The sequence below is a fragment of the Condylostylus longicornis genome, unplaced genomic scaffold (genome assembly GCF_029603195.1).
Source record: "Condylostylus longicornis isolate FDR11 unplaced genomic scaffold, ASM2960319v2 ptg000022l, whole genome shotgun sequence".
NCBI lineage: Eukaryota > Metazoa > Arthropoda > Insecta > Diptera > Dolichopodidae > Condylostylus > Condylostylus longicornis.
Genome location: NW_026577991.1, coordinates 2,644,496 through 2,669,460, shown reverse-complemented (window position 1 = coordinate 2,669,460; position 24,965 = coordinate 2,644,496). Strand labels below are relative to the sequence as shown.

Sequence of the window (24,965 nt, the reverse complement as noted above, 5' to 3'; positions counted from 1 at the left end):
TTTAATCCTTCATTGCGGTATAATGTAAAATACACACATTATATGAAAAGGACGACGATAAAAACGGCAATAAATTTTTGTTATTTTTGCGAATAATTGTGATGCGATTTTCTTATACGAAAATTCTTTTGATTGCTTAATCGGATTTTTCATTAATTTTTGGATTGGATTCAATTCCGGGAATTTTATATGAAATTTTGTATACAATTTTTAAATTATAATTTTAAAAATGAAGAATTATTGAAATTTTAAGTGAGTGTTTTAAAGTGCATAAAATAAATTGGCTCTCCTTTAAATAATTATAAAAAAAAATAGTGTGTTAAAAGAATGTTGGATTTTTTCTGTTAAAGGCAAATTGTTCCCGAATTTTCAACAATATTTAGCAACATTATAAATAAAAAATTTACAAAATAATTTTTAAATATTTGTAAAATTAATTTTTAGAAGATAACAACATAATTAATTCATTAAAAGGATAATATTCAAAGGACAATATTCAAATATCCTTGAAATAAAATTTTAATTTAATTCATTTAAGAAAGTACTTGTACAGTACTTTTGCATTTTAATTTTGTAATGCAATTAATTTAAAATTAATTTTCAAGTAATTTCAATGTTTAATTAAAAAATTGAAGGATATTTCATATATTTCATATCCTTTATGATAATTCTCACAAAATTCCTCACAAAATCCTCAAATTTAATTAAAAATCTTAATAAATTCAAAAATAAATGAATAATTAATTTGGTGCTGCGGTAAAATATTAAAAAATCAAAAAAACCCGAACGCGGATATTCAAAAATTTTAAATTCAAATTCAAATTTAAAAGAAAAATTCTTGAATTTTTCTTCTTCGGACAGTTTAAAAAATAAATTAAAAAAAAAAAACAAATTCATAAACAGGAAGAAAAATAGTAAAAGTGAATAAAAAATAAACAAAACCGAAGAAGAAAAAACCATAAAAATAAGAGCAAAAGTGAAAAGAAATATAAAGGACATTAAAACGCGTGCGATACTATTTCCGGTCAAAAAAACTAAACGGAATATAGTGCCATTTCTTGTGTTGTTTTCTTTGTTTCTTGTTTTGTTTCGAATACGAAATCGCAATTGTAGAAACAAAAGAAGACAAAATAAATAGGAAAAAAAATTTTATTAATAAAAAAACTAGGAAAATATCGTGAGGTCATAAATATAAAGGATTTTGTACAAAACAATAATAAAAAAAAAATAAACAATAAAAATTACAAAAGAAAAAAATCCTTTTAATTTTTTTTGTCTTTGTTGCTCTTATGCCTTCGCCTTCTTCTATAATTTTTATCTTATGTGCGTTTTTTCTCTCATAATTTTTTAAACTGTTGATTTTTAATGGTAATAATAAATTATTTTTAATTCATTTCGAAAAAACAAGAAAAAAACAAATAAAAAATTGAAAGGACAAACCGAAAAATAAAAAGGATTGTTTTTTTGTCTTTGTTTCTTATTTTGATCTTCTCATTATGCCCGTCTTTTGTATTTTCAATTTTCTTTTAGTGGTCACATACAACCAAATTTTTTGTTCTTTTGTTTTTTTTAATGTAATTTTTGATTTTCTTTTCCTTATTCACTTTTAAAAATTACATTTTAATTCTAGTGTTTTGTTTTCGTTGTCCTTTAAAAATTTTCATTTTATGTGAATAGTAAAGGTGTTATACGAGTATAACGTGTTAATTTTTTTTTTTTTTTGAGATTGACTTGAAATTAAAAAAATTAACAAGAGAAAAGAAAGTAAGGAATATTAACGGAAATACACAAAAAAAATAATAAGATTACCGTTATGATATAAAAATGAAAATGTGAGAAAAATCAGAGAAAAAATTACAAACAAAAAGTGTGCTACCAAAATTTTGTAAAGAAGAATTAAAAAAAAAAATCGAATGTGATTTGAAATTTGTGTAAAAAATAAATTTTTTTAATTATTACAGAAAAAAATTTGAAATAATTTTGAAAAATATTGAAATTAATTGTGCATAAATGAGATTTTACAAAAAAAAAGAAAAAAAATTTAACATTAACAAATTTTTTGGAATGACTTAGAAATTATTGTTTCTCAAACTCATTGAAGAAGATCACGTAAATTTGTCACAGATCAAATGGATTAAAAGATAATTCTTGCCAGATTTGATTTGAAATCCAAAAGAATTGGAAATTTAAAGGTATGTATGTAATTAAAATATTCTAAATTGCTAGTTGTAGCTCTTGTGCCTATTGATTTTAAATTAAATGATTGATAAAACCGGAATAAGAATTGATTAATTGTGGATTTTAATTTTAGGCTTAATTAATCGACTTTGATATACAAGTGAATTCAAGTTGTTAATTTGAAATAATTTCATATGATTGAGATTTAATATAGTTGAACCTATGACGACAAAGAAACTGCCATTATAGTGAAATTAATTTCTATAGTCACTTGAATTTTCCATCGGATTTTACATTTCTAAAGTAAAAAATCTTTGAATTTCGTGAACTTGATTATAATTTTGTGGATCTTACTTAAATTCACTTATTTTTTCAAAAATTTTAGTAGATTTTTAAAGGCCATAACGCAGTCTTTGATTACAATTTATTAAGTCTATATATTAGAGAATGTTTCTATTCTACATGAATTTTCGTATTTACAATCATATTTATAAATTTTATTTTTATTAACAATTGCCTATACAATCTTATTTAAGAGATCAGAGTATAGTGAAAATTCAAATCATCATAAGTGAATGATTAAATCGAAGAAGCACGCAGCGTCACTTCTTAAAAATCATGATTTCACTAAAATTAGGAGCTTATTCTTTGCAAAAACTTCAATAGTTTTGATAATTCTTATATTGCGTCTGAAAATTTTTAGTTTCAACCATTAAATCCCTCATTACAAATTAATTTTAAAAGAAAATTTTGATTTTTAAAGAATTTTTAAGAAAATCTTTGCGTCGGGAGTTATTTTAACAATTCAAAAGCATTGTATTAGCTCTTAAACAAAACTGTTGTTTAAATACCGTCGGTATATGTTTAATGTTTATAATTTATGAATAAAGGAATCGTTCAGGAAAATATTTCATTATCATTCTAGAATTTAAGGCTTATTTTAGAATATAAGTTTGATTGTTTTCGATTATTTGTACTCTGTTAGTTTGCATGATAATTAATGTTTAGCCTAAGTCACTCGTCTGATAAATAAATGAAAAATTTTATTGCCTATTAAGTGGCATATTAAACAATTTTGCAAAAATGAGCTATTGTGTTCAATAGAGTAATGGTCTAAAAAATGGTTCTATATTTTCAAAATACTTAGTTTACTCCTTATTTCACTCTATTTTGACATAGGTTCGTTCATGCTCTTTAAAAACTTTCTTAATGAAATGAAATATTTAAATATTCAATTTGAAATCGAAATCTCATTTTTGCAAGTAGGTCACTAATGTACTGAGCGCCTAAATTATAGTCTTAAGAGCCTAGAATTTTATTTTGGTTTTAAGTTTTAAAAAGAGTTTAATTTTAACACACTAGGGTTCTGCATAGCACATATATTTGTGAATTATTAAAAGAATAAGATTTTTCTCATTAAAAATTTTATTTGACTAGGCATAAGTTTGAAATATATTAAGAACTTTTGAAGTTGTAATGCGAATAATTTATAAAAACCTTCATGCACTTTGCAATATGAATTTGGGACCTTTAATCAGTTAAAATTTTTATTTATAATTGTTCTATTCCTTTGTAATGCGTCAATATGTATTCGAAATTTTTCCTATAGTTCAAGTTTTGTTTAGTCAGCCTCTTAAATTAACACACTTTTCATTTCAATATTTGAATAATAAAATATTTAATAAATATTATTTTGAAAATATAAATCGGAGCCGCCAAAATAAATATTTATATATGAAAAATTCAAATGTTCACATGTAACATGAAAATAAACAATAAAAACCAGGCTTATATCGTATACTGTTATACGACATTTTTACAATATTACTAAATAAAATTTCCTGTTCTAATGACAAAGTGACATATAATTCAATTTATTAGCTCTTCCGGATATGGAACATCACATCTCGTACACTATATTGTCAGAATTATACAAAAAAAAAAACCCATAATTTATATACAATATATATACACATATGCCCATGTATATATTCCCTCGCATCTTTACCGTATATAACAAAATGTTAATTCATACATGTAAGTCTATATTAAAAGCGTTGTACATTATAAGCGTTGGCTGCACTTCAAGTCAATTTAAGAAAATTAAGCGCGTTCCAATAACTCATATTAAATTTTTTATTATTATTATGTTGTTTTAAATAAATGTAGCACAGTACCTATATGAATATTATTATAATATATAATATGTATATATATATACATACTTGTTTAGCGCAACTAAATATTTTATAGAATATTGTGAGCGAATGAAATTTAATAGCTAGTTTAAAATTTTAAAATTGATTTTATGAAAATTTTTGCTCATTTTCTAAAAATGCAAGTATAACAGTTCTATGAGTATACAGTTTTAAATTAAAGAGTGAGAAATTTCTTTCATTATTTTTATTGCTTGTGACTTGCAAATTTAACAAAGATGCAAGTTTTTAAAAAAAAAACTTAAACGTAAATAATAAAGCCCGCCGGGGTTGGTGTTTGTTTTGAATTATCCATTTTAATATGTCTTGAAGTTTCTTATTTTTGCAGTATATAGGTGTGTTTGTATATAAGTTACGTATGATATGCTTAAGTAATTGGACAGGAAAACAATTTGTCTGCAATTGAAGATCGCATTTTAATTTTATGAAGAAGAAAAATTAATTTTTAAAAAGTGTTTTTTTTTTTTTCATTTACGATATTAAAACGGTGCTCAGAATGTTTTAGAGAGGTGTAGTGGAAGGAGTGGGTAGAAATTAATTTTTAATTATTTTATAATTTAAGATTTTCTTATAGTAGCATATCCTGTGGAATGGACTAAAATTTTGTCCTATAAGTATATTGGAAATTTATTCTTTAACACTAATTTAATTTCGAATTTTGGAATAAAAAATTTGAGTTAAAGCAGCATTCTTCAACTTTAAGATATCTATGCTAGTTTCCTGCTCTGGGCGAGACCCCACATTTATCAGAAATTCTCAAATGAAATGGTCGAAATTTCAATTCCAAACAAGTAAAAAAAACCGACTGTGTCATACCCTGCACGTTTGACTATCTGAATATAAAAATTTTTTTTGAAATATTTAAAATTAAATTTTGGAGTTGTATGACCGACTATCCTAACCTGTGAAGCCATTCCCAAAATTTTCTGGATTATAATTGAATACACAACTTCCAAATTTAAATTTGTATGGCAGCTGCCCAATCCGTTATTCGAGTTGGTTCAATTGCAACAGGACCCATTCTTGGTAGAAAACAAATAATTTTACGGACGGAGTGCTCTGATTAAACCAACGCAACAATTTTATGCTGAATGTTAATATATAAATCACACCTCAGGCGATGTCTCGGGAGACATAGGTCAACTATAATCGTAGGCTGAATTACGGCCTGGTGATCACGGTGTAGTATTAGCAAAACGGCACATTTGTGCTAATCGGTATAATTGAGCTGCCACATCGTTCACGTCAACAAGACAAAAGATGTATTATGGGATTTCTGAATGTCATTAATGTGATTTAATAAAATTTACCCAAAAGAAATTGGAAATCAAATTGCTCAAAAATTACTGTAATATGAAATTATTTTTCTCTCACAATCTTCAGGATATTATGAAGGGGCTTATAAGATGTCCAAATTATGAATATACCTTCGTCTTAAAATTGATAATTTTAGTCTAAGAAAAAAATGCATTTAAATTCAACTTGTATGTATGAACATGTATGTTTGTATTCACAATTTTATTTCAATTGATATTTCGTTCTTTATATACATTGTATATTATTGACAGATATAGGTGGGTGGGGGTTTTAAACTACACCTACAAAATTTCACACAAAAAAAAACTCCTCTTTAGAATGCACTTTTATTTTTTTTTTGTTATTATTTTCAAATTTTTTTTTTTTGTTCTTTTTCATTTCATCTTAAAATTCCAATATAAAAATCACCAATAATTTAATCTACAACAACAACAACTTTAGAACTGATCAAAGAGCTATTTATTGTAAATTTTTGTATATAAAGTAGAAAAACGAAAAAAAAAATATCAACAAATTACATTTGAAAATATGAGAGAAATGAAAATTGAAACGAGAGCAGAAAAATAGAGAGCACGAGAGATGAAATGAGAAAAAAATAGAAAAATAAAAAATATAAAAAAGAACAACAGAAATGATTTGTGTGACCCATGTCCGGTACCGGAAGGTTTCAATTGAATCATTTCAGTTTATATTATAAACTAGCTACCTACATACCTACCTACCCTATATATATATGTATATACTGGGTGTATATATTAATTTTTTGTTATTGTTTATTCTATATTTTGTATACTATTTATTCGTTTATTGCATAATCTACATTTTACATATCTATTTCGATAATACAGTTAAGTACCTATATGTATATACAGTGAGTACAATATTGTGTATTAGAAAAGCAAACAAGAACCCATCATTACAATATTCTATAGTATTCTTTATTGAATAGTGCACCATAAAGTCTGAGTTAAACAAAATTTCATATTTTTGTTTCATTTTGTTTACTTGTTGTTGGTGTTATTTGTGTATACGAGTATAACATGTATAACACATTTTAGTTTTATTTAAAAATATATTTTTAAACTATCACTTTATAGTCACTTATATTGCAATTTGAATTCAGTTTTCGTTCTAAATTCGTGTACATACTTGCATATATATTTTCTGTATATATATACGTATATACCTTTAATATAAATGTATATGTAGATGAATTTGTGTGTCAATAATAGAAACAAAATAACAATTTTTATGTTTCTCTAAAATCATTTCGTATACATGCAGTGCAGACACCAAAAAAAAAAACGGAGATACAAAAAAATTTTATTTATTTTTATTGTTTTGTTTTGAAAATTAAAATCGGGTATTAAAAAAAAAAATTAGTATCGCCTAGTAAACCAATACGTGTAATTCATTACAAAAAAAAAAAAAAAGCAAAATAAGAAAAATTAAAAAATTAACAAAAAAATTTTTAATTGTGAATTTGTGAATTTTCATAAAATTTTCCCATTGAGGGAAAATTCCCATGTACTCATTTTTGTGGTGAATAAAAATTTATTCAAGATTTTAGAAAATTTTGTTCAAAATTTTAAAAAGTAATTATGGGACTAGTGCAGTTATTGAATTTCCAAAATTAATTTTATAAAAATCAACTGTTATACTTAAGGAATTTTTAAAAATTTCTCATATACTTTAAATCCTGTATGGGAGAAAAACAAAATATTTATGTATGAAATTTGTTTAACTAAATTATGTAATATTAAATTCGCGTGCCGCTAAACCACTTAACTGTAATAAAATTATATATAACATCGTGAAATGAAGAAAAAAAATTGTTTCGGGAGAAACCCTTTATACATTATACAAAAAACAAAATAAAGCAAAACAAAAAATAAAAATTTTAAGCAACATTTTTTTACAATGTTGGTTATTTTCCGGTTCCGTTTGACCACTTATAAAAATATGTACTAGAAATTCAATTTTATACTATTATACAATATAATATATAATATTAATGTGTTATATTGGGAATAAAATCAGATTTTCAAAACAATATTTTCAATTAAGTTGTTAAAAAGTGTGCTGTATACATTTTGTGAAATATATTTAAATATACTGTTATACAGATTGCTATATTCAATTCTAAATTAAATATTGTATAAAGTTCCTTAAAATTATAAGTATAACAATTTGTTACCTTTAATATTAAATAATTTTGCGATTTTTTTTTTGGTTTTCATTAATGATTATGTAAAATATAAAATAAACTGCAATTTAAAATCCAAAGTTTCTTTTCCATTATAATTCGGATTCAAATCGGTCAGGTTCGTTCAAGTTGAATGTATAACAGTTGAAAAACATGTAAAAGTGAAATGTATAATTAAGAAACTATTATAATAAGAAGTTATTCTTTAATATAATTTTCAATAATTTTGAAAACGGAAGAAAATTTTCATGTTAATTGAAAAAAGGATAACGAAGAAGGGAAACAAAATAATCTTATTTTTTAAATATAAAAAAATAATTTTAATAATAATTGTTAAGAGATAGATAATATGGAAAAATTATTTGTGGTATTTAAAAAGATTATATTAAAAATATTAATTGTAATAATGAGGAAAACAACAAATTTTTTAAATACTAATAATAATGCAAATGGAAATGATTTTTGTAATTTTGATGTTTTTTCAAATGGAAATCGGTAATTTTCATTCAATATTATTAGAAAATTAAAAAAAATATATTTAATTATAAAGCTGGAGACATTTATTAAGACAATTATATCTCTGTTGATTAGATTTAAATAGCGTTAAATTCCAAATACAATTCAAATAAACAATATTGTATAACACAAATGAGGAAAAAACTAGCATATACAATGCATCCGCCGTTATGCATTTTCTTAATCTAGTTAAAATTGAAACTCATGATGTGATCCTAGTGACAATATGTTGCACTTATGGTGATTCCACTTCGATCTATTGCCAAGAACTGTTTGTAATCTGAAAATTCTGTTCAGCCACATAGAATTTTTTCGGGCCATTGTTTTTTTGTCAAAATATAACAATATCTTAGTCTTGCTCGCATTTAAGTTCAATCTAGTGATTGTGAAGAAAAAGTTTTCAGTAATTGAAAATAATCCCTATGTCACTATTCGAAAAACTTTAATACTGCATTATCAGCAAGTAACTGCAGCTTACTCTTAAAGTTTAGTGTTTTAATATCATCTAAATAAATTTTAAAGAAATCTGGTTCAATAATAGAACCCCGTGGCACTCGCCTTTCTTAATTATTCTAGAATCATTTGGAGAATTAAATTGCTTTAGTTTTAGCGTCCTGTCACTTATGTGCGACTTAAAAAAATATATATATTATTATTCGAAAAAGTAAAATGTTTTAGTTTTAGTAGTAGAATTCCGTGGTCTATACAATCAAAAGGCTCTTGTAAATCTAAATATGTGCATTCAACAAAAACCTGTTGTTGTCTAAGGTATTTGGAAGAATATAAGTCCAACTAAGCCACGCCACAGTCAAGTTTGGAATACAATAATAAATTTTTACAATTTTTTCAGTTTTATCTTGTGGTACGTATACAGCCGTTTCGGGTGGTGGGTACAGAATCTAATAGGCTACAAATTTCTCACAACAAAATTTTAAAAATTATATTTGGCCTCCCTATTAGGTATAGCACAATCAACTTATATTATTCCAATTTTATTTTGCCTTTAACTAGTAGATATAATTTACAGCAGCTTTTATTTGTGTTTAAAGTGCTTGAAGCGTTGGGCCATTCCATTTTCTCTCCTATCCAGCGCTTCTACCCCAATTTTCACACTAGATTTAAAACAATGTTCATATTCGTAGAGTTGACAATACTCTCTCTTCTCAACAAGTTTCGATTGCTGGTTCAAGGTTGTTTAATAGATCATCGGGGGAATAATTGAAGTCTATTCAGAGTTTGGTTCTTTTTAAGAAAAAAATTTAGATCTTTCAACTTGTCGCCAAATTACTTAAATTTTTTTTGAGGCAGAAAACAGAGGCAGATGATGATGCTGTAAAAAACTACCTTTGTACCAACCACAATTCCAAATTTCTTCAATTTTCATCACATATAATTTGGTATCATCTTTAAATGTACATACAAGCGTACAAAATAAGAAAATATTCTTTAATCAAAAATTTACGATATTTATTCTATATACTAAACCATTATATTTTTACGAATTTTACAAATTATTAAATCAATTTTTATATATGATCTACTCAAACACAAACATAAATAATAAATATTTTGTAAGGATATACAAATATTTACTGTTATCTACATGATATCATTTAAAATGTGATATCTAATATTTTGTAATGCGTTAACAAGGTCTATTAAGTGGGTGGTGAATATTATCGTATATCGTGCTATATTTTATATTTTTTATGGCGTGGCTTTTTCTTTATTTTTAATTTTTATATAGAATTTTTTTTCATTCATAACTTTTTTTTTTCTATTTTTTTTATACACTAAACGTCTAGGATAGATTTTGTCTTTGGATAAGCATTTCCCCAAAAATACTTTTTTCTATATAAATAAATGAATAATAAATATTGAGTAGAGTGTTAGAAAATGGATGGTGTAATACTGTGTGTACCTTTTATATTTTCTAATATGGAAGGGGTGATGAAGAAATCGCTGATATAGATTTAACGATTATGATTTATTTAAATGAGTTTTACAAACATTCTTATAATATTATAGGATAAGTAAGTTAAGAGTAAACTTTGATTTTTTAATACGATATTATAGGAATTGTATTTACCAAAGATATAAGAAGTTATATGAGACGAAAATTGCTTAGGCCGTGCATCAGTATTATCATGCAAATTAATATTGCACAACCTTAGTCAAAGCAATCATTATTTAGACGCACAATATGCGTCAACCAAATTACCTAGCCAAATCGTCATCGCTTGATAATGAACGAAAAGGAAATAGTGGAGCATTAGTAACGGTTAGAGTTTATTGTTATGAGAAACACAGAAAATTTTTATTGCATCGGCAATAATTATCGAACAAGAGCTCAAAAGTTTGCAAGTCTAACAATAATAGCTTTTCTTCATACGGCGACAACCTTAGAGGATCGGACAATGCGAAACAGAGAAATCTCCTCTCAATAGATTCGGTTTCAGAAATATTAGTAGAATAGTAAGACACTGAAACCTGATATTAATTTAGAATTCGCCCTATTTATAATCGAGTTATCAAAGACATGAACCATAAATTGAGTGACTTTATATATCGTCTGTTGAGAAATAAAACAGTGTATAACCGGTATACGTTGTATACGTTATACACAGTTTCATTTCTCAATAGACGATATACACTTCTCAGGATAAAGCTATAATTGTATTGTCTCTGGAACACTTCTCAAGTAGATTAAAGTATGGTCTTATATTTTCACTGTGCAATATAAGCTACAGCTGATTATTTTGTATGAGGTTTTGGAAATTTTTCGAGTATGTGTAAATTTTTTTGATGTAAGGTTGATGCCTTTGATAATTTCGAATATCTTCGGGTAATTCATTTATTATCCAGAAAGTTAACGCTAATATACAATTTCTCTCGGGATTTTTAATCTTCCTAAAATCAATACACCTAGATTATTTATATTTCATCCACTTACCACCACACATATAGGAATTTCTTTTTAAAATGCAAAAACTTCTATATTTTACTTTTTACGTTATATTTATGTTCCTAAAAGTATGCAAATTTTCTGTAAAGTGATTATAATAGTTTCTTTTCCATAATTTTCAATACTGTTAACTTTCTATATATAACACTTAATAAGTCCTATGCATTAGTTATTAAAAATTCTAGTTTAAAGCTCAAAAATACCACTTAAAAGGGAACGATTTATGCATTTTTATATTGTGTCTTCTTTACATACCTTATTAATATTTCAATACTATACAAGTATAACACTGTCAAATATATGAAAATTATTTAAAAATTCTAAATCTAGATATTATAAATTTAAATATTAAATAGTAAAAACTGAAATAGAAGCAAAAAAAAAATTGCGTGAATAGTGAAGCGTTTCATGTCCTTTAAATTACGTACACATTCATTCATTTTTGAATTCATGTAGGAGTTTTGTTATATCTGCGTGTATATCTATGGCATATTATAATCTAACTGTTATACGATATTCTAAAAATCCTTTAAATATAGTCAACTAGATTTAATATCCAGCCATATAGATAGAGAGAAGGCGATATAGAATTCAATTTTTTTTTTTTCGAATTTTAGTTTTTTTCTTTAAAGCATAAATCAAAACGTATACTACTTCCGGCATTTGTACATAAAAAAAAATAAAACAGAAATAAAAAACTCGTTTTTGCTTTTCTATTAAAAAAAAAAATTTGAATATTCATTTTATATATGAACCAAAAATTTGTTTAAAAATGAAGAATTATCGTCGTTTCTGTTGAAATTTTTTTTATACATGTGTATATTGAGGTACATGCGATATACATACATACGATTACCCTCAACTAGAACTCTCGGCAACTCCATTCAAAATATAGACACTATCAAAAGCAAAAAAAAAAATATAGAAATGAAAAGAGAACAAATTTGTGTTAAAGTTTTTATTCTGTGGGTATGTGTGGGTAATTTTTATTGTTGTTGTTTTTCATAAATTTTCCATATAATTTTCATATAGATTTAAAGTACATATATTTTTTTTCTATTTTCAAATTAATAATATACGAGTAATATTAGACGTGTGTAAATTCAAAAATACCTACATGGTGCTTTTCTGTATTAAAGTTACTCTGTTGAATTCAAAAGTAAAAATAAATTAATCTAGTATATGAAGGAATGAATTATTGAGGTTGATATAACAATTAAAATAGTGGCGACTTATTGGAATATTTATGACCAATAAGAAAATATCACTTCATAAATTGATTAAAATTCGATTAATTTGACAATTCTATTCTATCCTATTTATTCTATTATTATTTATTCAAAGAAAATTTTTGCATACACTGGTGCTGATCTCAGCATACTGATAAGCGTACAGATGGGATATTGCCTCTTTCTGAAAATTGCAAGAGGCCGCTACGAAAATGTCGAAATATTGTGAAGGTGGATTATGTGAAATTGTTGCCCGCTCTGAGTACTGAGCCTAACCCTACAGGACCCAATTGCTATTTACCGTTCTGGTGAACTACAGCACTTGTGAAATTTACAAAGTGAACTCCAGCACTCTCAACCTACTATGGTGACCTTTAAGTCTACAGTGACCCGACAATATCTCGGTGAGAATTCTCAACTAATTCTTACCCATCCCTATAATCTTCTTAAATCGCTTCTAGTTATAATATCAGAGAAATTCCTTGGTTTTTATGCATCGCTGGAATCCAACGCTTTGACTGTTACCGATACGTCAAATTTATTGTAAATTAAAATTTTTAAAGGTTCATTTAGAAATTGTCATTGATTAAAGAGAATAAATTTACCCACTGCAATTACCCCGTTATTGACTTTATTCTAATTTTGTTTATGAAACACTGTGTAAGTTCCACAAAAATATTATAACGAAATAGAAAAAAAAATCAAACTTTTAAAAAAATAATAATAATACGTAAGGATTATAATATGGAGTAATCATAGAAAATATCTAGGATAATAATAAAAGGAAACGCATTTACTTATTATATATTCATAATAAATTCACAGATATATATACATACATATACGTATACTTGTACTAATTTAACTAAAACTCAATACTCACATGATATAATACGTACTCGTATTTGTGTACAAAACGCTCATATATACAATTAAACTCATATATTTGTATGATTTATTAAATTTATAGACATAGATTTATGCTAATTATGTACATAATTATATACGTACATTTTTATCTACTTGATATATGCGTAAAAAATATTTTATTTTATTAACATTCCAAAAATATAATTTTATAAGTATTCTAGCCTTAGTTAGATAGAATGTGTATAGAATTTATAATTATACTATTGTAAATTATATTGCATACTGACAGGCGAAAATTTTCTATTCGTATTTTATTATCTCTCTCCGAAAATAATAATAAAGAGAATTTATTAATGTTTTTTTTTTTGAATATATTTAAAATTTTTGAAATTTTTAAGTTTTCATATACATAAGAGCACATATATATTTATACAGTTATGTACGTGTAGATTTATATTACCTGAAAATTAAAATAGAAAATGTAAAAGTTATTTTTATCTCTACAACGAGAATAATAAATTGTTTTTCGCATATATTACGAAAATATTATGACAGTGGCTACAATTTTAAAAATTTTTAAAATTTATTATAGTTGACTTATATGCTTTTATTATTTATGGTACAAAAGAATTTTAATGAATAATGGGAGCTAAAGAGTACTTGTATTGTATAATTACTAAAAATATTATTGTGTATTAAATTAGAAGGACCTTATTGAAATTATTCAATTGGGAGCGGAAAATATTATTTTTAATTCATACAGTAATTTTGTGAAGGAGTATAACAATAAATTCACATATTTTTAAAAATTGGAAGTAGTATAGATTACCTTCTGTTCCCTTGGACACTATACAAAATGCAAGGATACTACTTCACTACTAAACCTTCTTATGGCTGCCATAGCTGCCAAATTATGGAGTAATAAATTATTACTGCAACTTGTATATTGAGGTACTGTGATGAGAAAGCGAACCCACCTAAATAAAACCGAATTATTGAGGCCGTTAACTCTAGCTACTCTAGTTATACTTAAATTATAAAAAAATTGTTCTTAAGATTTTAATAATATTACTAAAATTTAATTTCTTCTTTACTTCCCTTTTACAAAACCCTTCGCAAATGAATAAAACAAATAGTTTTAAGTGGACATCACCAACTGATTTGGCAGCAATGTATGAAAGTTCATGTTCATATCAAACAGCTTTGGATTTGAAACGTATTTCACCACCAAATGCTGCAACAGCCCATCATATTGTTAAAACCGAAGATTGTTTAGGTTTAGTTGGACAATGTTCACCACCAGATTGGAGTTCATATCGTTTTCATCAATCGACATTCGAACAATTAAAACAGAGTGTTGAAAAAGCAAAAGCAGCATTACAAGATCGTACAACATTTTTTGGTACATCGAGTGCATTTAGGTATAAATATAAAATTATTAAAAAAAAAAAAAATAAAATAAATATTTATTTTTATTATTTTATAGTGATATATATGGAGCACCTAGGCTAACTGATACATTAGAATCAGTAACAAATTTAAATTCAAGTTCAGGTAACGGTAGTGGTGGTGGAAGTGGTGGTGGTGGCGGTGGTGGTGGTGGTAATAGTGGTCATAGTAATAATAATCATAATAGTTCAAATAATAATAATAATAATAATAATGGTAATAATGGAAATAATTGTACATCAAATGGACAAAATAGTAATGGTACTGGTAATGGTTCAGGTGGTAGTAGCAATGGTAATATTAATTCATCATCTGGTGTATCATCTAGTTTAAGTATTAATGGAAATTGTATAACAACAATTTCTGGTGGAACAACATTACAACGATATCGTGTTGATACGCTGCCAACATCACAGGTTTCATCAAATAATTCATTATCATCATCATCGGCGGTAGCAGCCGCGCTAACAACATCATTAGATAATGTGATTGAAAATAAAGGAAGAAGTAAGTATAAAAAAAAAATTTATTTAGTTAATTATTATATACAAAAATTTATTAGTGGATATTGTTTCAATTTAGTAGTTATTTGATAACTTATTTGAACCCTGCACTTTTTAAATATAATTTAATGTAAATGATGGCTATGACTACGTTTCAGGTTGTCCATTCGAAGAGTCCAATTTTGATTTACTTCTTCCTACGTTTTGGTCAGAATATTGCAGCAAATAACAAATAATAAACCTCGTCATTTTATACATTTTTTTTTGTTACAAAAGTCAATTTCTGGTAAGGCCAATTAACCGAAAATTCGACTCAGTAATAGGTGTCTCTCATTTTGTTCCTTTGAAGACCATGAGAGTTGGGTAAAATCTTAAAGGCATTGTAGTCATTATCGTTGTGTCGCCGTTCTCAGTGAAAGCAAATTGTAGTGTTGATCAATTCAATCATTCAGTGTAATGTGTAAAATTTCGGAATGAAGATCAACAATTTGTTATAAATACCCTGTAAAAGGTGTTCAGTTGTCAATCTCTATATTATGATCACGAAAATGTGATTAGGCAATACAAGTTTATCGATTATGATGCAATTTTTTATTGTAATTATAATTAATTTCAAGTCTCTTCTAGTTCAATAATTGTTGTTTTCCAATAACCCTCCAGAACACTTCTTTTTTATATTCCCATAGAACATTTTCTTGATGCTATTAATTTGTTTATTTACGAATGACACAAAATAATAATTTATAATTCTTTTGTAATACTACAAGTATATTATCGCATTATAAACTTGAACACGGCTCAACGTAAAATTACAATAAGCGCACGTATACAAGCACAATATTTATTATTGTCCTTTTAAAAGAAGTATAAATTACAATATACTTGAAAATAATAATAAAATATAATATTATTTATAATAATATTTTATTATTATTCTATTATAATATTTTAAAAATCACAGTAAATGAAAAAACGTGAAGTGTGTTTGCAATCACGCCAATTAAACAATTTTTTTCTCTCTCTTTTTTTTAAGAATTAAACCACCAACCACTCCACCCCTTCAATATTATTAAACAAGTTTTTGTTTTTTTTTTTAAATAATTCATATCTCAACAAGCAACTTCTTTTCTGGTCCTCTAAAATTTCTATTTATATATATAATCAATATTATAATCATTATTGATAGCACCCGATCACACCACCACCACCAACATTGACTATATACACACAATAATAATATGTTGATGAAAGGAAGTAAAATGGTATATAGGGGAGGTTAAATTAGGGTTAAAAAAAATTTTTTCTTTTCTGATATTTTATTTATTTTCTGTTGTTGGTTGTTACTTCCGACAAGGATACACGGTTATAGTCTATAACTAATGCTATCAGTATATTTTTAAGGATGAGAATTAGGGTATTGCATTTACTACTCTATATACTCGTATACATATACTTTAATTCACAATAGTTTATGTAGAATAGAATATTGCGAGTTATGATTATCACAATTGTTCGGATTTTGGGTTGCAAAACGTGTGACTTAAAATTGTTTTGCAAAAAAAAAAAAACAAAAACTTGATAATGATGACGATTCCCTTTTGTTTGTTTGTTTTTGATTTAATTCAATTAGGGGGAAAACGGAAGTCAAAGGAAGCAGGGAGAAAAAAACACATAGTGTATATGCAAACTTAAAGAAGTGTGCATTTTTTGAAAGAGCATGTAAAATTTTTTGTTGTATATAAAAATATTTTTTTAACCGAGATGAAATATTTTTGGCTGATTTGTTCTAATTTTTTTTTTTCGAATAATTTTTCTCAAATTCGAGCGTATCTGTGACAAATTTTTTTTTAATACTATATGGGATGTGATTTAATTGAAATGTTGTTTTTGAAAAATAAATTAAAAGTAATTGGAAATTAATCCTATTTAATATACCGAGTGAGTAAAAAATGAGATTGTAGATTATTAAAGATAGATGTAAGACAGCAAAGGAAATTCTGCCCTTCAACCACAGAACCCAGCCGTGGTTTCTTTTAGTCATCCCATATATCCCATTTATACTTCTCCGGTCCCAAGTAAGTATTCGAAGATATCGCTCAGGAAATTCGATGAGACTTCCTTAACACTGAAAGAGCCCCGTCTAAAACAATATACGCCTCCTGACCGCCAGAACAGGACACTCACAAAGAATATGTATGGCCGTCCTTCCAGCGTTCCTGCAGAATGTACACTGCATATTACTGCATATTAACTTCTTTATCTGTTTAATTTATATTTGCCTCTGACAGATGAACATGAATGTTAAGGATGATTCTCTTAAATTAGAAGGAGAATGTACAGTTTTCTCTTCAATCCGAAGGATTTTCATGTAAAATAAACTTCCATTTACTTTTCAATATTTTAAATAGAGAGAAACCTCACGTCATCAATTTTCTTAATTAAATAAAAAAACTGTCTTAATTTTAGAAAAGAAAAAGAAAGGAATTTTTTTCTGATTTCTCACTTCCGGTATGTCAAAAAATTTAAATTGTAAAGGATTTATTTTTTTCCTTCGAATAAAAAACAAAAAAAAAAAATGCAACAAAAATTATTTTTCTATTATTGCAAATTTTAATGAGAATTTTTTTTTTTCTTTCATGTCTCAATTTTTTTAAATTTTTATTTCTCATTTGTTTTCACTCTTTTTACTTTCTGCATACTGTTTTTAAATCGAAGTTCGGTAGAGCACGCGATGACTGCATGACTAATGAGCCGAGACAAATTTTTCATAAAAAAAAATTCAATAAGAAGAAAAGAAAGAGAGGGAAAGAGAGGAAAATTAAAAAAAAAAAATAAAAAATTATTTTGTTTTTCTTAAGAATTCATGTTGTCCACCTGTCAACTTTCTATTTAGCTTATAATAATTTAAATGTCCCAAATTTAATACTTTTGAAAAAAAGAAAATTTTTATTTATAAAATTTTATAGGTAAAAAAGAGAGGGAAGGACAGAAAAGGAAGAAAATATTTTGTTTAAATTTTTTTATTTATTATTGTATTTTTATTATTTTTTTCTTATACAATTTTATTTTGTGTATTTTTGGTCAATGGGCAGAAAGCCCAGACATTTTAATTTTTTAAAGATTTTGTAGTTATATTTTATGTTTTTTTTCTTCAATTTCTTGTCATTTTATTATTTTGTAGAAATTGAAATCGAAAAAATATTAAATAAAATGAAATTACTATACTCTTTACTCTCGCCTATATACGTCATCATGTGCTGGTAATAAATTTTAGAATATAGTGAAAAATATAGTGGAACAAGTCCTGGAATAGTTTGAGAAAAATAATGACTACTTCATTAAATAGTTCTAAATTGCCAACTATATCGGGGGTCACTTTAAAAACAGGTGCTAATTGATACGGAACAATTAAAATCCTAACTAAGCAACACTAATGCAGTATAAGTACCTGACCATTGGTGCAGTGGTTATGGCACCGGTCCTTTAACCGAAGGGTCTCGGGTTCAAACCCTGGTTAGGTCGCTATAAAAATTATATTCAATATTATTATAACTTAATATACAATACTAATAAATATTATACAAGTAATTTTCAAATATTCGATATTAAACAAACTAAGAAAAATAAACAGTAAATATTAATAACCTCAAATAATTAATATAAATAATAACGCTATGAAACTGGTGCATGAGAAATCATGCACTAGCCCTATGCTCCTTCTAGGAGTGAATAAGAAAAAAAAATATTACTCAGAACGTTATTCCCTTCATTATTAGGAACAAATTTTTGAATTTCGCCCAATATCGGTCGCCATTACAAAAAAAAAATTCTGGAAGGGGAACAATTAAAATCCTATTTTTAATACTGCTCTAATAATATTTTAGGAGCGTATTGTATTTATATGGAATTCCATCATGATATTACCCTATACCCCGTATCGGGCGCCATTAATTTTTTTTTTTAAAGGTGTACCATTAAGTTCCTAACTAGAATGCTACACTTAGTCTGCCCTCGGAGTATAATATAATAATATTAATTATGATATTAATCGAACCCAGGTCGGGCGCCATCAAGTAAGAAATTTTTAAAAACCAGTCTATTCAAAATAATGTGATTAATTTAATACGATTCAGATATTAACGTTGGTTTAATATTTTATTAAATTTTTTCAAATATTTTTTATTAACCGGTTTTTACGTTTCCTTGTAAATTTTGAATTAAAGCATTAAAGTTTCGATACAGAGTTCAAGAGCCGATGAAGAGGTCAATATTTAATAAAACATTAAAAAGTCAAACAGACAGACAATTTTTAAAAAACAAGCTAGTAAAATTTGCTCAAGATTTTGTTTAATAAATTTGGGTACAACCAAAATTTGCTTTACTTTCGATTCTTGTTAACAAAAAAACAAACTGCTTTTTTTATTTGTATTTTTCATCTATAAACGTGCAAATTATATTTAGTGTGATAAAGGTGCGACATAGAGTCAAAATAACGCGACATTTTAAAACTGTTAATAAAATTAATGGAGAAATAATCGCGGGTGAAAATACACGAAATAAAATATTTCGTCTGATTTTTTTCTTCTCTTATTTTTTCTCACTAAAATTATTAAGAAATAAATAAATTTTTGGTGGACAAAAGGAGCAGTATATTATGCATATTCAAATAAAATACCATATTATATATAAAAAAGGATATGTGAGGATATGGAGATTTTCCTAAAATATAAAAAAAAAATAATAAGAAATTATGAAACCAAAGGCATTTTGCCAAAAAAAAAAAGCCAAAAATTAATAAATAAAAATTTGCCGCTTTCTTTTTATTATTATTATTTTTTTTTTAATTTTGTATTTGAGGTCCTTTTTTTTGGTGTATTTTAAGCTATTTATATGGTTTTTGTCCTTTTAGCCGCTATTATTTGCTTATATGTTTTATACCAAAAACCGAAAACAGGAAGTTCAAAATTTGTTTTGGTTTCACGAGTTTTTTGTTTTTTTTTTTTTTGCTATTTTTTTTTTTCGGGTATTAATATTATTATAAAGGATTTATAATATCCTTTACATTATTATTTTATAGGTTTTTATACATAAATAAATTTTAATAAATATTTAAAGCTTTTCCTTTTCCTTATAGCTATTATAGAAAAATTACAAATGGTTCAGGTCTCTTTAATAATGTATGAGCTACTATTTACAAAAAAAAAAAGTCTATAAATGTCATATTTTGTCAAAAATGTTGACATATTATTGAAATTTTTTTATATTTAAATCGAATAATAAAAAAAATTGCAATTTATTTAAATTTGAATAATGTTTAATCAAATTATGTCAAAATTCTTGGTATTATTCAGGAACTCTATTAAAAATATTATTCGTTTTTATTGTGTAGAAATCTGGGGAAAAAAATTTCCCTAGTTATTGGACTCTGTTAGTCTTACGTATTAAACAATAGAAACACAGGTGAATAAAATTGTTTTAATAAATTTGATGCTGATATGGAAGACCTAAGAAAAGCAAGAAGGTCAACTCTTTCCAATAATGTAGAACACTCCCGATTAGATTTGTTTAGATTAGATTTGTAGTTTGACAGGGGCCATACTTAGATCAGGTTACTGCGCATCCGTAAACCCTTATTGTAGCATCATACTTTTTTTATGAGCACCAACCAGGGTGGTTTTTGTAATGGCGCCCGATATAATCCTCACGTGATTACAGACTCGTTTAAGTGCCGCCTCCCACAAATCCGAGGGAGTAACCTCATATTCCCCTCAAGTGAATCAATCGCTTCCTGGCCAATGCTTCATCGGAACAGAGAATATGTTAAGTAGTCTCATCTTCATTATGGCAAAATCCACACAAATGGTTCCCAAATTATTCTAATTTGTTCAAGTGATAACCTATATGAAAACACTATCAGTTGCATCAGCTTTAAAATAATGGTTGAAAGAAATATTCATACATGTCTTGTGATTAATGAATTCACAAATTTTATGTGAATAGTGTATAAAGTGCAATCCTCAATATTTGAATTAATTAAGTCAGATTTTACTTTTATATGAAAGGATTTCTTTAAAAAACGGTTTGTAGTCTGGTTTAAACCTACCCTTCGTAGTTGAAAATGACCGAATAATGAGTCGCATTTCTATTGTTGTAATTGTGTACAACTAAATTTCAACCAACAAGTTATCTACATATATGAATGTTGTACCCTTAGATCAAAGGATTGAAGGCTACTAACGTAGCAAAAGAAAAGACCTGGAACAAGAGAGCTTTACCCTAAATCATCTTAGACGATTATATGGTTATTTCATATTCATTAAAACTATTATCTGAGCATTGGGAATATTTTTTAGAGAACTACGAGTATATAAGAAGATCACTGACTATACCAGTATATGAAATGACCAAACATTCAAACTTCAATTTCGTTTTCTTTAAAAAAAAAAAAAACTAAACCCCAAACCAATCGCTTTTCTATTGAAATTATTTGTAATAATTGCATGATAATCCAATTTATCTATACACAATTCATCTTTTATAACATTAAATGAATAATAGAAATGGAGACGTCCCATTTTAATGAGTTCATACATTTTATATATACGTATATAGTGCGCATATCAACATTTGTACATCTTTATTTATTATTTTAAATTTGTTTCGGCACACGCCTTTTCCATCCTTTTTATGTTCTTTTCTAAAAAAAAAAGGATATAGCGATAAGTTTTTTGTTGTCGAATATATTTTATGCTGTTTTTGTTTTGTCTATTTTTTTCTAATAAACATTTTAGATTTTATTTCATTATTTTGGTAAGGAACCCTTATACAAATATTTTGGGAAGGTCTACATTGTATTTTGAAAATCCCATAATTATTTTGTTACATTTTCTATTGTCATTTAGTTTTAATATGCGTGAAATAGAGTGCTAACGAAAAATAACAGAAACAGTTGAGTTAGAGTCTAAACTAGATTTTGGGCAGAGCCTACACCACATCAAATCATTTGAGCGTTTAATTGCTTATAAATCCTCCGACAGGCGGGCACTTCATACGATTTGATTAAACTACCGCAACATCACCTCTCACTCTTTAGTTAAATTAGGTTTAGGCATAGCCTATATCACACGAAATTACTTCAGCGTTTGATTGCTTAAAAAACCTCATGATGTGATTTGATGTAATATCACTTTTCACTCTTTTGAGTGCAAGTTCGCAATAGTCTATATGTGCAAGAACTACTTGTGACCTATAATGCGTTTTAATAAAAAGGTCGTTTTGTCTCTTTCATAGAAGGATCTCCATCAATAGTCTGTAGGTAATCCTAGTTTGTGTAAATGATAATCAAGCTTGCAGGGTGCAGATGTTAAAAGCCTAGTCGTCATTCTTTTAAGTGTCTCTTTTTTGGGACCACAACAGCTGAGATTTCCTTCTTTAAAAAGGTTTTAGTGCAAAAAAAGAAGGGATGTTTTATAAATCTAATTATTTGGATTTTGTACAGTCTGTTTGCTCCATTGCTTGTCACTGGAATACCTTGTTTAAATTGATATTTTGTTTACTTTTTCGAGAGTTTTAAAATCATCAAGGATTCTTATTCAATAATTCAATATGATAATATAATAAAAAGGATGATAAAGTCATCATGGCGTGTAACATCAATACATCTACTTACAATATATGTAAAAGTATTGATGGAGAAGCTAGTATAATGTACAAAGACTATCTGTATATAGATTATTATGTAAGTTAAGTGTATTGTACAAAAAATAATGTTCGAAATGATAAGAATATGAATAAAATATTCATGATGATGATGATGCTAATTGATGATAGCTATATAACGATTGTGATAATATTGTTAAAATTATTTTTGACTTTTCAACCGAATCAGCACACGTATAAGCTATTTATGTTGTTACTTAAATGCGGCATGTAGTTTTCAATTGTTGACAACTTTATATTTATGCGTTTTATTTAAGATTTCTATCTTGATTTATATTCAATTCTTTTCTATATTGTACATAAGTATATGTAAATGAAATTAATATACGTGAATTGAATTAAAAATGGCGACTATATACACGATATGAATATTTATGGAATTCTGAATTTTATTAATGTTTTTGTTTTGAAATTCGGTGTGAATTTCTAACAAATAAAAAATGTTCTATAATTCACGCAAGAAGTAATTTCTATATCTTGCAATTTCGGTACAAAATCCTTGATTATCATGTCGCGATAGCGAGGAAGCAAGCACCATTAACCGTAATTGTCTGAGTGCAGCTGCATCTTTGAAAAGTAATGGTCCGCTAATATATCGAACCCAAAATCGGCACCAAACAGTGACACTTTGTAAATGCATTTATTTCTCAACAACCACTTTTGGATTTTCTTAACCCCAAATGCGACAATTTTGCCGATTAACAAAGCAATCAAAACCAAATGAGCCTCATCGCTGAAGATAATTTTGTTCGAAAAACTTTCATTATTTACAAAATATTGCTCAACACCAAAATGCGTTGTTCTTTTGTGTAGCGCTCTATTTTTAATAACCCTGAATTGTCAGCTGTCACACTGTATTTTTTTTTATTTGGTTGGTAACACATTGCGTAAATTTTATGACACTTTTAAATGTAAAATGCAAAAGCTCTATTTAAAATTTTATTATAAAATTTATAAATTTTATTGGAATTTTTAATTATTAATTTAAATTTTTTGTTTTTCTTACAATAGTTTCAGACAAATCATCATCATTATGTTTAACAAGCTATGGATTAAGTGATAGTTTAAGGACAACGAGTAAATGTACTTCAGGTGAGTCCTTTACTTTCAAATTTAATTTTTTATTTTAAAATCAAATTCAGAATCCTCCTGTTATACTTGATATACTTGATCAAAATGCAAGGATTTTTTCAATATTAAAGAATGAGTCAAAATTATTTGTGTTTGTAGGTTGATATTTTTAAAATTCTGACACAAATTTTTTATAATCCTTCATAGGTTTTCGTTAATTTCATAATATTATAAAGAAAATATCCTGTTATTATCCTGGTCATTATAATTTTTTCTAATAGCAATTAAAAATTTTCTATTTTTCTATTATTTTCTTTCGATAATTTAATGGTATTTTTTGAAATGAAAGAAAAAAGAGCTTAAATTAACACTCTTAAAGGTGTGCCTAAATAAATTAGTATGGAAAAGAAAAATACCGGAAATTTTTTCTTTATTCTTGTTTTTCCTTTTTCTAGTTTTGGTCGAATTTTTTTTTTCGTTTTTCGTAAATGATGTAATTTCATGTAAATTGTTTTTTTTTGTTTTTGGTTCCTCTGCTCCACAAAAATAAATTATTATTAGTTTTTTTTTTTTCATCATGTCCACTTCATTTAAATATGATCCTATAGTGTTAAGAAATGAGGGCTAATAAGAAATAATTCTAGTGTGTGAAAAATGGGCGGATTGCCTAAAAGATTTTTTCTTTTTATGTTTCATTTTTTCGCTTTAATTTATTAATCTTGTATG

General features: G+C 26.3%; 1 protein-coding gene across 1 annotated transcript; it reads left to right on the top strand.

Moving 5' to 3' along the window:
• Window positions 1–8,302: 8,302 nt before the first annotated feature.
• LOC129606936 (DNA-binding protein D-ETS-3-like) lies at window positions 8,303–24,330 on the top strand. The gene is made up of 6 exons (XM_055517584.1): window positions 8,303–8,412; window positions 14,634–14,918; window positions 14,984–15,114; window positions 15,226–15,453; window positions 24,180–24,260; window positions 24,311–24,330. Exons 1-6 carry the CDS (start codon window positions 8,324–8,326, stop codon window positions 24,328–24,330), a joined length of 834 nt encoding a protein of 277 aa, XP_055373559.1. The 5' UTR covers window positions 8,303–8,323.
• The last annotated feature ends 635 nt before the right edge of the window (window positions 24,331–24,965 follow it).

Bases quoted from the DNA above. Each gene is read 5' to 3' on its own strand.
- LOC129606936 (XM_055517584.1), top strand. From the start codon at position 8,324: ATGAGGAAAACAACAAATTTTTTAAATACTAATAATAATGCAAATGGA. The intron at 14,919-14,983 runs GTATAAATATAA...ATTATTTTATAG, and splicing joins GGTACATCGAGTGCATTTAG to TGATATATATGGAGCACCTA. The intron at 15,454-24,179 runs GTAAGTATAAAA...TTCTTACAATAG, and splicing joins GATTGAAAATAAAGGAAGAA to TTTCAGACAAATCATCATCA.